This window comes from Microcaecilia unicolor, chromosome 1, assembly GCF_901765095.1.
Source record: "Microcaecilia unicolor chromosome 1, aMicUni1.1, whole genome shotgun sequence".
Classification (NCBI taxonomy): domain Eukaryota; kingdom Metazoa; phylum Chordata; class Amphibia; order Gymnophiona; family Siphonopidae; genus Microcaecilia; species Microcaecilia unicolor.
Genome location: NC_044031.1, coordinates 55,450,952 through 55,468,408, shown reverse-complemented (window position 1 = coordinate 55,468,408; position 17,457 = coordinate 55,450,952). Strand labels below are relative to the sequence as shown.

The window sequence follows — 17,457 nt, the reverse complement described above, 5'->3', positions numbered from 1 at the left end:
TAAACAGTAGATATAAAAGATATTTAAATTATACTTTCTTATATCTGGCTGCTAAATTCTGGAACTCTCAGCCATCAGAAACTAGGATGGAATTGTCATATCTAAAGTGTAGGAAATCATTGAAAACATTTTTATTTCAGAAAATTTTAATTGCTCAGATGAAATTTTTATCTTATTGTGATTATATTTTGTTAGGATTGAGTTAGGATTGCTTGTGTTTTAGCATATTCTTCTGTAATCTGCCCTAAACCTTTGGTAAGGTGCAGACAATAAGTACCAGTATTGTATATTATACCGTATTTTTCGGACTATAAGACGCACTTTTTTCCTCCCAAATTTGGGAGGAAAATGGGGGGGGTGTGCGTCTTATAGTCCGAATGTAGCCTCCCTTCCTCCATTACAGGCACCTCCCTCCCTCCGTTACAGGCTCCCTCCCTCCTTCCGTTGGAATTTTAAAATTCCTCACCTCGTAGGTGTGACTCGCGGTATCAGCAGCGCTTCAGCGTGCACGTCGCTCTTCACTCAGCCTTCTCTCTCTCAGCTCTCTGGTCCCGCCCTTGGGACGTGCACGCTGAAGCGCTGCTGCTACCATGAGTCACACCGACGAGGTGAGGAGTTTTAAAATTCCAACGGAGGGAGGGAGGGAGCCTGTAATGGAGGGAGATGCCTGTAACGGAGGGAGGGAGGTGCCTGTAATGGAGGGAGGGTGCCTGGAACAGGGAGGGGGACCTGTAACTATTTTTCGGACTATAAGATGCACTTTTTTTTCCTCCAAATTTGGGAGGAAAACCTAGGTGCGTCTTATGGTCCGGTGCGTCTTATAGTCTGAAAAATACGGTATGTAGGGCTCACAGATATGATCTTATCATTCTTTGTTGATTCAATTGCACTGGTGGCCCATCCACTTTTGAATCTTCTTTTAAAGGTATTAGGTCTCACAGATGGCATTCATCACCTAGGTATTCCATTATATTTATCCTCTTTAACCATTTCTATACATCATCATAGCTTTTAGGATCCCTTGACTGTCACCTCCTGGTTCTTCCTAACCCCAAACAAGTGTGTTATGCTTCCACTTGTCGTACAGCTTCTTCTTTCTTGAACCTAAATGCTGGAACACTCTCCCTTTTTCAATTCAAGCTTAACACACCTATAAAACCATTTAGGAACCTCCTTAAACCCATTTTTTAAATCATGCTAGTGCCGACCAAGATGTAGGATCAGTCACCTCAAGGCCCTTTTACTAAGCCGCCAAATGGAGTTACCACCCGACTACCACATTCATTTTTGGCGCACGTCCAATTCACACCTGAAAAAATATTTTTTATTTTCGGACATGCACCAAGTGGCATTTGACATGCGTAGGTCATTACCCGCCAGGTTACCGCGTGAGTCTTTACCGCTAGGTCAATGGCTGGTGGTAAGGTCTCAGACTTTGTCAAAAATTTTAAAAAGGCCTTTTTTACAGGTGCGCTGAAAAATGATTCTGCGTGCACCCAAAACCCGTGCCTACACTACCGCAGCCCATTTTTCAGCGCACCTTAGTAAAAGGACTCTTGAATGCTGTATGTCAGAATTCTGTGCAGTTTTACATTAGGTGACATGATATTAAAGATTGTCTTCACTGAGTGGGATGGAATTTCTTCACTTTATTATGGAATGGGTGCTGAAAGAGTGTATACAGAGGGGTTCTGTTTTCAAGATGTTTAGTTTTGACAACTTTGTTTTTGGTAGCTCGCAATGTACAGGTCATCAAACATCTGGAGGATGTAGAGACGGAGGAAGAGAGCTACGCCGTCTTCTCTTGCGAACTGTCCCATGAAGACGAGGAGGTGGAATGGTTCCTGAACAACACGCTCCTTTATTGCAATAATGTTAATGATATTAAAAAGATTGGCAAGAGCCACACCCTGACACTGAAGCAGGTCTTTGCTGAGGATTCAGGAATGGTGACTCTCAAAACGGAGAATCTTACAGAGAGTGCGCATCTTAAAGTTAAAGGTTGGTAAAATTGGACTGATAAGGAGTAAATAAGGAACAAGTAGCATCCAAATCCACGGCCCTGGATATATTGACTGAAAATGTCCTTCATTCAGAGTCTTGGTTACTATGCTGAAGTAAAATGAACTATATTACTACATGAAAATTTTACCGTGGGGTTCAGTAACCTGCATTCTCTTGGTACCGCAGGTTAGTGAACCCTACAATGAATTTTATGTTGCTGCAGCCAGGAATATCACACATCCCTGGTCACAGCAATGCAAAGATAGTGGGCTCCAAAATTTGCCAGTTATCTTATAAAGGGTCAGGCTGCTGCTTTAAAAATGTACTCCACTATTGATCCCCTTTTCAAAATACCCACCCAGTACAAGTTGGTGAGCTGTGGCAAGTTCCTATGCTACAGAAATTAAGGGGTAAATATTCAGAGGGGTTTAACCAAGAAGGAGAGGCTCCTTCCTGGCTAAACCCCACTGAGCTGGCCAACCGCCAATATTCAGCTGCATTTAATTGGGTATTGCCACAAACTGGCTACGAAAATGATAAAGGGGATGGCACGACTTCCCTATGAGGAAAGGTTAAAGCGGCTAGGGGTCTTCAGCTTGGAGAAAAGATGGCCGAGGGGAGAGAGTCTTGGGATCAAGATGGCGTCCGTGAGAGGAAACGCTTCCTGAGAGCTCCGAACCACAAGTCTTTTTTTTTTTTCGGAGTGTTTATCTTTCCGGAACCCAGTTTATGGGGAAAAGAAAGGGAAAAAGCGGGGCTAAAGCCGCTTCTAGCCCCGCTTCTACTTTAACTCTCCGACAACCGACTTTGGAAGCGTTTGGACTCCAGGCGCGTAGCGCTTTGATTCCTGCCATGGTTGGATCCCCAGACCATCCGGGGGATCTTAGCGTAGAAGGGGCGTCATTAAGCCCGCCCCAACAGACTGCTCCGCCGAGACCTGATGGTGGTTCGAGATCGACGGGAGAGCCAGAGTCGGTGTTTTCCGAGGCTACAGGCGGCCCTATTGTTTTTTCGACGCCAGATAGGAATACATCAGATGAGAGGTCGGGAAGTATTGTTTCCTCGCCCTCCCCTATCATGGCTCCACCACCTGTGAATATCGGCGCTATTATAAGACCGGCAGTTGTTACCCTAGAGGTTCTTTGGGACGCTATCCAGGCATTGAATTCGTCTCTGCTTCAAGCTTCAACTTCTTTCAACTTTGAACTACATGGCCTTAAACAACAACAGAATACTATGGAATCGAAGGTTAAAGAACAAGAAGACAAGAGTGAGTTAAATTCACTTGAAATCCAAAAACTGCAAACAATTGTTGGTAATTTAGTTTCTGATAGAGACAATGCTCAAAGAAAAATTGAACATTTTGATAACCAACTAAGGAGAAACAACTTAAGATTTTTGAACTTTCCTAAATGCCCTTTAATACCTCCAATGGAAATGTTAAAAAAGTATTTTATTGATGTATTAGGAATCCCAAAAGAAGCTATACCTCCAATCGTGAAGGTGTATTATATTACTGGAGCCAAAACTACTTCTGTGGAGGCTCCAGTAAATTTAACACAATTTCTTGAAACGTCCTTAGAAACCATTACAGAACGCACGACTCTCCTTGCAACCTTTGCCTTTGAAACAGATAGAAATAATATACTTAGATTATATTTCAAATTTATGTCTCTTCTGTTTCTGGGCTCAAAGATACAAGTTTTTCCTGATATCAGTAAATCTACTCAGAGAAGAAGAAGGGAATTTCTGGGACTTAGGCCCCGGATTCTCGCATTAGGTGGAACTTTTAAGTTAAAATTTGCATGTAGATGCCTTATTTCTTTAAGAATGGTTTATTATGTATTCTTTGACCCAGAAAAGTTAAAGCAGTTCATAATAGCAAAAGAAAGCGGCAGCGAATCTGCTTTGACAGCAACCGAAGTTAGCTAAAACCGCAGACAGTGATCTAGCTCTTATCCTCTTATTGTATTTTCTTTCTTTTTGCTTTTGTGATTAATTACCTTATATCTTGATCAAATATTATTGTGGTCTAAGTAACTATAACATTGCTATTTACCCTTGACTACGGTAACGATAGCCAGGGTGTATGTCATTATGTTCTTTTTTTTTATTTTGTATTTCCTGATTTTCCGCATTTATTTTATATGAATGTATATTTGAAATTAATAAATAGAAATTAAAAAAAAAAGATGGCCGAGGGGAGATATGATAGAGGTCTATAAAATAATGAATGGAGTGGAACAGGTAGACATGAATCACTTGTTTACTCTTTCTAAAAATACTAGGACTAGGGGACACGCAATGAAGCTATAAACTAGTAAATTTAATACAAATTGTAGAAAATATTTCTTCACTCAACGTGTAATTAAATTCTGGAATCATTGCCAGGGAATGTGGTAAAAGCAGTTGGTTTAACGGGGTTTTAAAAAAAGGTTTGGATAATTTCCTAAAGAAAAGTCCATAAGCCTTTATTAAGATGGACTTGGGGAACATCCACTGCTTATTTCTAGGATAAACAGCATAAGGTGTATTGTACTGTTTTGGGATCTTGCAAGGTACTTGTAACCTGGGTTGGCTACTGTTGGAAGCAGAATGCTGGACTTCATGGACCATCAGTTTGTCCCAGTATGGCAATGATTATGTTTTTATATTCTTATGGATAGGGGCAGTCTGGGGGCGGAGTTTGGGCAGAGTTACAGCTTAGCCAGTTAGCGGTAATATTCGGTCCCCTAACTGGCTAAATAAGTGCATATAGTAAGGAGAGCAAAAAGGCTGTATGCTCCGAGTTAAGTAGGTACCAGTCTGAATATCGTCTGCTGCCCGATTAACTTCTGGGTCAGTCCCAAAATTGAATATCTGGGGTTGTGAGCCGCTGCAGGCTGAATGTTACCTCCCGATGTCAGTGTTAGTAAGGGTGGGGGTGAAGAGAAGTGAAGCCATCTCCTAAGTGGGTAAAGTAGTTCCAGCAGCTGTGTCATACAAATTCTGATTCTAAAATAATACAGCAGTTCCCCAATTGCACCTTTCAAACAGTCCTCGCTTCTCATCTCCATTCTCAATCTCAGCCACACAGAAAGCCAACAGAGACATGAGTACAGTACACATGCACACAGACTAACATGTCCACTCACACACAGACACAAACATGTAGGTAATCATGCATACATATGAAAGCATGCACATACAAATGTACATGCACTGACACATATAGACGAACACACACAGACACACCAGCCCACAAAGATATACAAACAGACACACAAACAAAACTAAGAGATACACTGACACACACAAAAAACGATAAACATAAAAACCCAAGAAATATACACCAGTGGCGTTCCGACCCTAGCTGACACCCGGGGCGGATCGCCGATGCGCCCCCCCCCCCCGGGTGCAGCGCAACCCCCCCCCGGCGAAATGATTCCTCTTCCCCCCCCCCCCAGCGAAATGACACCCCCCCCCGGGTGCACGCCGCTGGGGGGGGGGGCGCGGTGCACGTCTGTTGCTCTGTCTCCGAGAAAGTTCGCAATTCGCATGTGTTCACTGCTCCCTCTGAGTCTGCCCCGGAACAGGAAGTAACCTGTTCCGGGGCAGACTCAGAGGAAGCAGTGAACACATGCGAATTGCGAACTTTCTTGGACTGAGACAGGGCAACAGGCGCGCACCGCGGCACCCCCCCAGCGGTGTGCACCCGGGGCGGACCGCCCCCACCGCCCCCCCTTGGTACGCCACTGATATACACACACTAGCACAAAACACAGACACAAAACATGTGTGCACACAAACATATACTCATACACAAACACAGACATGTCTGCATGCGTGCTTAGATGTATTAAGAAAGAATTCCCTGACCTATACTCTGCATGCGTTCCCCCCTTGATATTGTCAGTCTCAGTATATATGTGAGACAGAGCCTTGAGAGCAACTAAATTTCTAGCATTCAAAAATGATGGCTAGTAAGCTGAAGTTGGATCTGGAACAATAGGACAGGAGAAACCTCTACGATAGATCCACACCGTGCACAAGAAGTAGAGGCTCACCACAGACTAGACCAACTCGAGAGTTGATATAGATGAAAATACTTTATTGATTGTTCAAGGGACCCGACATGGTCCATGTTTCGACGCCGAAAGGCGTCTGCCTCAGGGGTCACAAAAGGTATTCACAAAGCATATATGTAAAACGGATTTATAAACAAGAGTAAACTCTATGAAATTCAAATTGAGTTTCCTGTACACACCAATTCGGTGGAGAACAAAGACGAAAAAACCATAGCATAATAGCAGGAACTTGCTGGTAGTGGAATTGGTGTGTGCAGGAAACGGTGTAGTAAGCTGAAGTTGCCAGAATTAGATCATCATAATCTCATGATGATATGGAGTTAGGTTGGCAACACTGACCTTCCTACTGTCGTGAATGAACCTATCAAAGCAAAGCGAACCACTAACAATGCCCTGAAATGGAGCTATAACTTGATTGATCGAGAGATGCAAATGGGGCAGCAAACTTTGAAACATACTATTTCAGTGGCATTTAAATGACATAAGCTAGGAAACGCTGCTATGTGACTTCCCTGATGAGTTCATATTTTCTTTGTTTCTCTTTTCCCCATTCTTCAGAAAAGCCTGTAGTGTTCTTGAAATCCCTGGATGATATTATGGGTGAGGAGAGAGGAGTAATCTCTCTGGCATGTGAAGTCTCGAAACCCACGGTTAAGCCTGTGTGGAGGAAGGATGATGTTGTGCTCACGGCAAGTGACAAATATGAGCAGAGGCATTCTGGAAAGTCTCTGTGTTTAGTCATCCATGACCTAAGCAAGAACGATGCTGGAGTGTACACCTGTGATATTGGCACTGATGTTGGCAAATCAAGAGTTCGTGTTCAAGGTACAAAACCAGAGTGATTATTTATAGAATGCTTGGCACGGCAGTGTACGCACGATTTATTTAATTGTACATGTTCATTTACCATATACTTCTATAGTATACTGATCTTCCATTAATAAATAGCTCAGAATGATTCACGACCAAAAAGAATGTATCATTTTCATAATAATAGTCATTCAAACACGATAGAAAAACAATAAATTATCTTAAAGGTAATCATGCAACTCCAAATAAATGCCAATCATAAGTTTGTAATAAATCTAAATTAGATATTAAATTTAAAAAAAACCCAAATCATAATGTTAAAATATTAATACATCTAAAATGTACTTGTGTTTGAATGTTTCATTGTTTACTAGAGCTATAACCTGTTTGATCAAAAGAAGCAAACAGAGCAGTAAATTTGGCAACATATTGTATCATAGAATTTTCATGACTGATTCAGTTTGCCTGTTTCTAAGTTTATTTTGCTTTTTAAATTGTGCACTCTGGGGTTGATATTCTTCGTGTTTTAAGTGGGCAGTAGAAGCTCCTGCCTTCTTAAATCATGCTGAGTGGGCTGGGAACTGATAATAAGTAGAACTTAACTGGACAGTACTGCTGAATATTGACTCTGATCTCAGTGGCACTCCCTGGTTAGCGCCAGGGCAGTCTGGGGGCAATCCAGGGGCAGAGCCGAAAGGAAGGCAGTAATTGGCGATATGTGGTGTTGGAAACCACGTAGCTAACCAGGCAACTTGGACCACAGAAAAAGCAGTCTTAACTTTGCCCAGTTAGCTATGTGGGTATCGGCCATAACTTCTGGGTGTCACTTCTGAACCAGATTTTCAATGCCAGTGCCTGGATAGTTCAGCTTCACTGTCAACCACCCTGAACTACACGTTTTCTCTCCTCTTGTGTCCTATTGTAGTTCGTCCTCTTCTGTCTTCTTGTTCATTCCTGTCCCCCCCCCCCTTTACGTGTATGTCTATTCTCCCTCCCTCATTATATTTGATTGTAAGCCGCTCACATATTGATTTGATGGGTGGGATATAAGCCCTGAATAAACTTAAAACATGATATGGCCCGACACTGAATATCTGGGTCTAAATTAGCCAGCAGTGGTCAACGTTTAAAATATGCTGCTAATTCAGTATTGACCAGTATGTTGATATGTGAGCATTTTGACTGTGGTTATGATGTCATTATAAATTGCCTGTGTCAGTTACACTTGTTGTGCAGCACCTTACGTGAATTTCTTCAAAAAAGACAGTAAATAAATTTTAATAAATAGATTCTTTCTCAGAATTATTAGCAGATTCTCTATCACCTAATAATGTCTATTTATTGACCAAAAGTTCTTGTCCATTCCCTCCATCATTTCCCCAAAGGCAAGATACTGATTGACTGACCCAAGGAAAGGGAGTGATGACGTTTTTTTAATTAATTACATTTAGTTTGCACTTTCAGAAAGAGGGAGCTTGATATTTAGCAAGGGACCTGTGTATGAAAAGCACCAGCAACAATGCTTAAGTTTGGGCCTTTTACTAAAGCTTAGCATGTTGCTAACAGCCACATGGCCTATAGGTATAAAATAGGAGCCATAGCATTTAGCATGCACTAATGTTTATTAGTGCACATTAAGCTTTAGTAAAAGAGCCCCTTTATTTTCATATTTGCAATGTGTACTGGGTGTAAGGAACAGTTGCTGAAGAAACTCCAAATTGCCTAAAACGCTGCAGCTAGGAGCGTCTGTAAAGTTTTGCGTTTTGGTAGAGCATCACCGTTGTTATCCAATCTGCACTGGCTCCCAGTTAAAACTAGGGTCACTTTCAAGCTTTGTGTCCTTTACTACCAGATTTTGTTTGGTATATCCCCTGACTATATACAACCTCTTGTTGACCTTCCTCCATGTAATGCTGTTGTAGGGGCTGGGAAATATTTACAGTTGCACTACCCAAGTAGTAAGAAAACTGCTTATAAGTCAGTTCTTGAGGCAGGATTTGCCTACCAGGGCACAAACGTTTGGAATTCCTTACCTATATCTGTCCATGGTCAATAGGATTACATGACTTTTTGAAAAATGCTAAAGACCTTCCTCTTTAGCAGATTTCTGGAAGTGGTTTCTGATCTTCCTGTTTAGGCTGATCTGACTTCGCCTACCATTCTGTCTCCCTGTCTGATCCAGGCATTGTAATTTTTGTATTCTGTAGTTATATATTCGCTTTGTTTGGAGTACTTTAACCTTGTTTAACAGTATTGTTAGCCACATTGAACTCAGGTTGCTGGGATAACGTGGGGTACAGATGTCATAAATAAATAAATAAATATTCCTTGGCACTATCCATTTTATCCAGCACCTCTGAATATATATCTGACTGGTGGCCATGATGATACCTATCTGTTGAAAGTTATGCAGGCCTAATTTTAAATTGATATCTCAAAAGTACTGGATCCACCTTTTCCCCTTCTCATTGCTAGCCCTTTCTTCTAGGAATAAAATCTGGCCCCTCAGTTAGTTAAAAAGACCAGTTTTATCTGTATATGCACTGAAAATGCAGGCATAAGTTAATTGTGTTCACCATCCACCAGCAAACACATAACTTGCATTAAATATCAGCCTGGTCTTCCTAGTGCCTCCTCCATAATGTGTTATAGATGAAAGGAAGAGGCTTTTTTTTTTCACTCCAAAATAATTTGACTTGCATAAAGCCAAAAATTGGCATTTGTAAAGATGGTATAAATTGGTCTTTCTTAGCTTTAATTGCTAGAGTAACTGTATTGTTTGCTTTTCTGTTTTGTAGAGCTAAATATTGGTATCACAAAGCGCCTGAAGAACACCGAGGCCAAAGAAGGGGAGAACTGTGCCTTTGAGTGCATCTTGTCACATGAAAGCATCGATGATTACCACTGGACAGTGAACGGGCAAAAAGTGGATAGCGGTGGCCGATTTGAGATCCTTAATAAGGGCCGAAAATATGCTCTCAACATTAAGGAAGTTGCTCCAAGTGATTCTGGAGAAGTAGTCTTCACTGCACGCAACTTAAACTCCAAGGCATCACTGATAGTAAAAGGTTATTTGCCACTTAGAAGTTGTTTGTTTGTTTTTTTTAACTATTTTTATTGATACATCAATCAACAAACTTACAGAACAACAAGACAGCTTGGTACATAGTGCCTCTTATACATACCATGTCATCATTTAAATCTCCTGAACCCTCCATCATCACCAGTAGATATGGATACATTACAAGGGGGAAGGTGACATCATATACCTTATGTGCAGTGTTTATCATTAGTTATTCACTGCCATACTACACGCTCTGGGCCAGATTCAGTAAATGGTGCCAAAACTTAGGCGTCAGGAAAAATCAGCGCTTGGCACTATTCTATAAAGGGTACTCCAGGAAGAGTGCTATTCCCATGTCCAACTTTGGTCATGAGGACTTACAGCAGCTGAAATTTGGTGTAAATCCTGGAACGCAAGTGGGACGCGCCTCCACTGAATTCTGTAACACAGCACGCAGCTTTTTAGAGTGCCCCTGTTCTGCCCATGCCCTCTCATAGCCACACCCCCTTTTGGGTAGCACGCTATAGGGTTTGCGTGACTTGTGTTATATTGCTCAGCAAGTTGTGTGCACAAGTCTAAATTGATGCAAATTAACACCAATAATTGATTGTTAGCCTCCAATTATAGACTTTTAATTGCTTGTTAACCAATTAAGTTGTATGTAGGAACATGTAGACTCATGATGGGGCTGTTTTGGACTTGGGAGAAACTAATCTGTTAGAATCGAGAGACCTAAGAGCATGAGCTGGCATGTAAGTAATAGTAGAGGCAGCCAAGTAGGCAGACTGTCCTGCGTGAAATGATTTATAAGCAAGACTTAATATTTTTAAAAAGAATACGGAAGCAAATAGGCAATCAGTAAAGATGGATGAAAAGCAGAGTTACATGATCAAAACGAGTGCATGACAGAGTAGACAGATAGCAGTGTTCTGAAAAGTCTAGAGTCGCCTTAGCTGTAAAGAGGCAATACCTGCAAGTGCCGCATTACAATAATCAATTTGAGAGATTACAAGAACATGAATGAGTTTGTGAAATGAATCAATGTCAAGAAAAGAACTTAGGTAACAGGGTTTGCAGAACATGAGAAATATGCTGATGGAATGACAACTTAGAGTCAAGTAGGACTCTATGATATCAAAAAACTGTGACTGGGGGAATCGGGATAGCAAAAAGAACTGGTGTGTGTGAAGGCTGAGACAACAGACCAGTGATCCAGCAGGTTCAATTCATGATTAAATCAGCAATGAACATTATATTATATTATATTATATACTTGATCGTGGTCTTTCTTTGGTGTTTCTGAGACATAGACTGTAGAAGTCCGCCTGGTTCTGTCCATATGCTCCAACTATTGGAGTTGCTCTCAAAGCCCACTCCAGCCTATCCTTGTCATTTGCTAGTCACAGACCATAAAAGTCTGCCCAACACTGGCCTCACATTCCAAATTACTGGAGTTTCTGTCAAAGCCCTCTCCAGCCCATCCTAAACCGGTTTGCCATATGTGGGACCCAGACCGTACAAGCCTGCCCAGCAGCGGCCTTAGTTTTTACAGCCAGAGTCATCATCTAAGCACAACCTGACATGCAAAACACATATGCAATCCTTTAAGTTTTGGTTTTTTTATACCATTCATTTTCTAATTAGAGATCATCTGTGTTCATCCCATGCTTTTTTGAATTTCACCACCGTTTTTCTCCATCACCTCCCTCAAGAGGGCATTTCAGGCATCAACTACCCTCTCCATAAAAGAGAATTTCCTGATAATACTCCTATGTCTACCATCTCACAACCTCAGTTCATTCCTCTAGTTTTATTGTTTTCCCTCCTCTGAAAAATATTCTTAATATATATCCATCCTTAAGAGAATAGATTCTTGTTAAAATGACTGATTACCACTGTTAATGTTTCACTGTAAGCCTGTTATTGTTTTGTTGAAAGTCAACTATTGTTTCTCTGTAAGCCTCACAGAACTGAACTTTGTTCAGATAATGTGGGATGTAAGCATCAATAAATGAAAATAAAAACCAACTGCAATGGAGCAATCCCATTGCTTGATTTTATGAGGCAGGGAGTCAAAGTCAGTAGGAAATATCTTCGATAAAGAGAGGCAAGTATCTAGATCTGGCCGGTGAAGACGTCTAGATTTCCAGGATGGATGAACAGAAACATTGACAGAAGGGAAAGGAATATTAGAATAAAAGGTGACAAGAGTGCTGAGAGAAAGAGATGCTAAGTAGTGGTCAGACCAAAAAAGTGGAATACTGGTAATAGGTCCTAGAGCAAAAGTAGCTATAGGACCCGAAAAGACTAGGTCTAAGGGTATGTCCAGCTTCATGAGTAAGTCAAAAGTGGATGATAAGTAGTTCAGTAGTTCTAGGATGAGAGGGAACATCAACATGAACACTGAAATCATCCCAAATAAGGAGGTTTGAAAAATGCATGGAAGCATCGCTTAGAGTTTGGACAAAGGAGTCTCAAAGTGAAATATCTGTGGAAGGGGACAATACACCAGAAGAATGTGGCGAGATAGAGGGGAAGAAATCTGTATAGCAAGTATCTCTGGATAGGTGAAAGTGGAGGCCAGGATTTCCTGAACAGTAAAATGGTCAGGAAGGATGATGGCTAAGCCTCCTCCCTGATTTAAAGAGTGGGAGGCATAAAAGGTTCGATAGAGGAGAATTTGTCAGGCTGTATTGAAAAATATATGTAACTAAATCTAAACTCCTACTGTGTATGCAAAATAACCAGGTTTCTGCTTAGAAAGTAAAATGGATGCAGGTGCAGAAACCATCAGCTGTCAAATTTCTGACTTGTGTGGCTGAATTATCCTGCTTGTCAATAGAGAAAGTGAAATTGCTTACTTGTAAAGGGAGTTCTCCATGGACAGCAGAATCAGTTAGACACACTGACCTACCCGCCATTCTTGGGGATTTGACTACTACTGAGCTAAATACTGACCAAGGGGGATCAAGCAAAGAGAGGCTGCTTTGGTACCCCTGTGCACGCTCTGAAAATACGTCAAGGTTTTTCTGAGCTTTGAGAGAGCAATGTCTATATTAGCACCATCAGATAACATCACCACTTGTATGGCTGATTTATTCTGCTGTCTACAGAGAATCCTTGCTACAGGTAAGCAACGTCACCATATATAAAATGTGAAATACAGAAACAGTATGGACTAAGAATGTTTAATTTTTTTTTTTTTTAGAAAAACCAGCAGTGATTACAAAGGAACTAGAGGATAAAACAGTATCAGCAGGAGAATCTCTGACCCTGAGCTGTGAAATTTCAAAACCTGATTCAAGTGTGAAGTGGTACAAAGATGGAAAATCTATCCGGAAGAGCAAGAATTATGATATCCACCAGGAAGGACATCAGGCCTTGCTAACAATCCATAGTACTACCACAAAAGACTCAGGGGAATACAAATGTGAAACTGAAGTCTCAAAAACTAAAGCCTCTGTTCAAGTGAAGGGTAAGTAGTAGTGCATTGTGCTTTAGTCTTGCTGTCTTCTATTTATTCATCTAAAGATCTGGTACTAGGTGACAATAACTGTGTTTCTAAATATACAGTAGTAACACCTGACCCCCATCCCACTCCACCCCACCCCAAAAAAACTTTAGTTCACAAATGTACAATATTTAATCAAAGGAAAGCAATAAGATTGTTGTGGCATCTCATGTCATCTCAATTTGCATCCTATCCTATGGCCACCAAGGTGGTACTGGATGTGTGTGAATTATGGTCCAAATAATTAACTAACTGAAAAACATAGCGTTGGCACGTGTTATTCACTGCTTAGGTGTTCAGCTAATGCTCTGCTTTAGAAATGTGAAATAAATGGGTAGTACTTATTAGCTCGTAATATAGGACAACATTATAGAAAGGATGTCCAAGTAAGTATGCCACATATAGACATCAATTTCTCATGTATTTCGGAACAGGCTTTGTGTTGGCAGATCCTGTTCTAAAGTACATAATAGATGGACATCCATGTACTGGTTTTGTCCAGCATGAACATCCATTTTTCAAACTGAAACATCCAAACTATGAACAGGGCAAAACAAGGGACGTGGATGTCATTGTGGTTATATAAGAACGTCTAAGTTATCAAATAGCCAAGTGGCTATCCAGGAATAGCCTACTGATTAGAGTAGCAGACTGAGAAACAGAGGACCCTGGTTCAAATTCCCATGTGGCTGTTTATGATTTTTTTAAATTGTGAGCCCTCCAGGGAAAGAAAAGTTTTCTTCTATGACTTTCCATAATCCTTCTAGTGGAGAACTGCTAATTCAGAGCACCTATCTGTAACCTGCATGTGCAAGGTACAAAGCCTAAATTCCAATGTCCATTTTTTTGGACATAGACGTCCCTTTCCCTTCTTAAATCAGAGTTGAATGTCCGTGAATTTAGTTCTTCCCTCCCTTCATCTCTCCCCTGTTTCCTGTGGAGCTCTCCTTTTCCAGCACAACCACCTTAAAAAGAAAAAAAAGAAGATTTGCTGGAGAGCATGGGACAGAGAATCAGTCCTGAGTCCTTCTCATCTGTGGTAAGACTTGAGGAGACTGTGAGCCTGGGGGGAGCAGTCGGCAGTGGTAAGTCTGATTAAAGTTTGACTCAGAACCACTTGGAGGGCTGCAAGTTCTACTTGGTACAGGGGAGGGATCCTAACTCACTGCTTGGGACACGTTGTACAGTGCTTGTGATAGTTAAGCGGTATTCCCACTGTGAGACCTGCCAGCTGGTGTCAGGGCTTAGCAGTGGGTGCAAACCAGGAATCTCACAGGATGCAGAGGAAACTGTCAGCGTCAGCATATCTTTGGATTTGGCGCAGCATCCAAATGTGCCAGGGTCTTCAGGCTGTTCGACAGGGCTGGTGTGCAGTTTGATGCAGGAGAGCACAGGAATGAGCACAATGTTTTCGGGGTCTACTGTAGTGAGGAACAGGCTCTGTCTGATCACACAAAGAGCCTTGAATCAGGGCCTTACAGAGCATTCAGGTGTATCGGGATCTCTGTTTTCTCTGGAGTTTATATTGCTCTTATACCAGGCCTATTTAGTGAAGCAAGGACAGTCAGAATTGCTGCAAGGTGTTTCAGTTTCTCACCCTGCTGCCCCTCTGGCTCCTAAGAGGTCTTGTTAGACCTCCAGAAGTGGGCACTTGAGGCTATCTCTGCTTCTCCCTCCTTATTTGATGTGGCCTTTGTCTATTCAGAGGAGCCATCATTGAAGGAGTCATTAGAGGTGGGAGAGCTTCCTCCTGAGGAGCGGGATGATCCAAAAGTGCTGAGGTTGTTTCATAAAGAGGAGCTCAGTGTTCTTATTACTGAGGCACTGGCAGTGCTTTCCATTGTGGAGCCTTCTGCTTTGGCATCAGGATTTCCATATTCGTTGATCATGAGGCGACTTAGAAGTACTTCTAAGGCCTTCCCGATGCATCCAGACATTCAGGACCTGATTATAGCAGAGTGGGTCTCACCAGACATTGGGCTGAGAGTGCAAAAGCCATGGCTCACCTCTACCCACTAATTCCAGAGGAGAAAGGTAAATTGCAGTCTCCCTGGTTACAGCAGTGACTAAGAAGACCAGATTGCCAGTGGAAATGGGCATTGCTCTAAAAGACCTACAGGATAGGAAGCTAGAAGGCTTGCTGAAACAGCCTTTGAAATGGCCTCTTCGATCGTTCAAGCAACAGTTTGCAGCTTGTTTGTGGCAAAAATATGCCTAAATTAGCATCAGTAGCCAGCAACATAAGACAGGTGCCATAAAGGCCCAGCTGGAAGCAGGGTTAGCCTACTTGGTGGATGCGGTTTATAATATGTTATGGGTTATGACCTACAGTATGTCTTTGGCTTGTCTTGGCACATTGGCAACTCTGGTTTTAGCTTTAGGCAGTGAATTCAGCGCCAAAATCATGTCTAGTTAAACTGCCCTTTCAGGGCAAGTGGCTATTTGGAGATCTCAAAAACATGGTGAAAAAACTGGGGGAAACTAAGCGACAGCAGTTGCTGAAGGATGCTCTGGTCATATGTCTTCAGGGGGCTCTCAATCTTGATTTTGAGACAGCAGACAGTACCAGCCTGGTCGTTAGCAATATGGTCAGAAGTTCCGCTTTCAGGCATGGCAATCTTCCTTTCAAGCGGACAGTAAGTCCTCCTCTCAATCAGCTAAAGCACCCAGTGCCTCCAGATCTTTGCGATGATGCAAGGCTAGTCCACTCTCCTTTTCCTCTGACGGGAGGATGTCTTCAGAAGTTTCGGGGGGAGTGGGCCAAAGTCACGCTAGACCAGTGGGCTCTGAATATTCTTACAGAAGGTTACAAGTTGTCATTATCCCGCCGGTCACTCCTCTCTTCTTGCAGTCTCCTTGTTAAAACGGAACCAAGTTGGTCGAGGTTCAGGCCACCGTAGATTCCTTGTTGCTGCTCTGGGCCACTGTTCCAGTTCCCCAAGCCGAACAGGGATAAGGCAGATACTCAATCTACTTCATTGTCCCAAAGAAGGAAGTCACCTTTTGTCCGGTCTTAGATCTCAAAGATCTAAACTACTGCCTCCGAGTGTCCTGCTTTCACATAGTGTCACTAAGAGTAGTCATAGCCTTGGTTCAAGCAGGAGAATGTCTCACCACCCTCACTCAAGGAGGTATACTTGCATATACCCATATGGCCGCTGCATCAGGGGTTTCTACGTTTTGTGGTGCTGGGTTATCACTTCCAGTTCAGAGCTCTGCCCTCTGGTCTTGCCACAGCTCCAAGAATGTTTACCAAGGTTATGGTGGTGGTGGCATCCTTCCTTCAGCACCAGGAAATCAGAGTTAACCTGTATCTCTCCAACTGGCAAATTTGTGTGTTGTCCTTTTCAGACATGGTGGCGGCGATGGACAAAGTTGCCTATCTTCTGTAGTCGTTGGGTTGGGTGATCAATTTCGAGAAGAGGAGACTAACTCCATTATAGATACTGGAGTATCTGGGTGTTATATTCGATACAGCATGGGAGAGGATCTTCCTCACGGAGTACAGCAGGTCAAAGCTGGTTCATCAGGTTCTGGGGTCAATGACTGTGGTGATAGAAGTGGTGCCATGGGCAAGGGCTCATATGCAGATGTTACAGGAATCTCTTCTCAGCTGCTGGTCTCTGGTGTCACAGAAATATGACCTTGACCTCCATCTTCCTTGAATACTGGTTGCCAGACAGAGTATGCCAAAGTGCCCAAGTTCTTCAGCTGTTGGAAAGATCCGGGCTTGATAGGGATCAATGCCATACTACAGCCCTGGCCATAGACACATCTGCTGTATGTCTTCCCTCCTTGGCCCATGGCAGACTGTGTGTTGAAAAGGATCACATTGCACTGGGGTTGAATAATTCTCTTAGCCCCGGATTGGCCGTAGAAAGCAGACCTGATTCAACTGCTGGATGGGAGGTCCTCTCTGTCTTCCACAGGTACACGGCCTACTGAAGTAAGGTCTTATGGCTTGGCCATTGAAAGGGCTCAGTTGAGACAAAAAGGTTAAT

At 42.3% G+C, this 17,457-nt stretch overlaps 1 protein-coding gene across 2 annotated transcripts in view; it reads left to right on the top strand.

Annotated features, from left to right (window-relative positions):
• OBSCN (obscurin, cytoskeletal calmodulin and titin-interacting RhoGEF) overlaps positions 1 to 17,457 on the top strand; it is a 472,877-nt gene that overhangs the window by 64,817 nt on the left and 390,603 nt on the right. For both annotated transcript variants that reach the window (XM_030197417.1, XM_030197425.1), the window contains exons 19-22: positions 1,735 to 2,001; positions 6,630 to 6,896; positions 9,680 to 9,949; positions 13,154 to 13,420. In XM_030197417.1, coding sequence (XP_030053277.1) covers positions 1,735 to 2,001; positions 6,630 to 6,896; positions 9,680 to 9,949; positions 13,154 to 13,420 — 1,071 coding nt within the window. The remainder of the gene's footprint in view (positions 1 to 1,734; positions 2,002 to 6,629; positions 6,897 to 9,679; positions 9,950 to 13,153; positions 13,421 to 17,457) is intronic.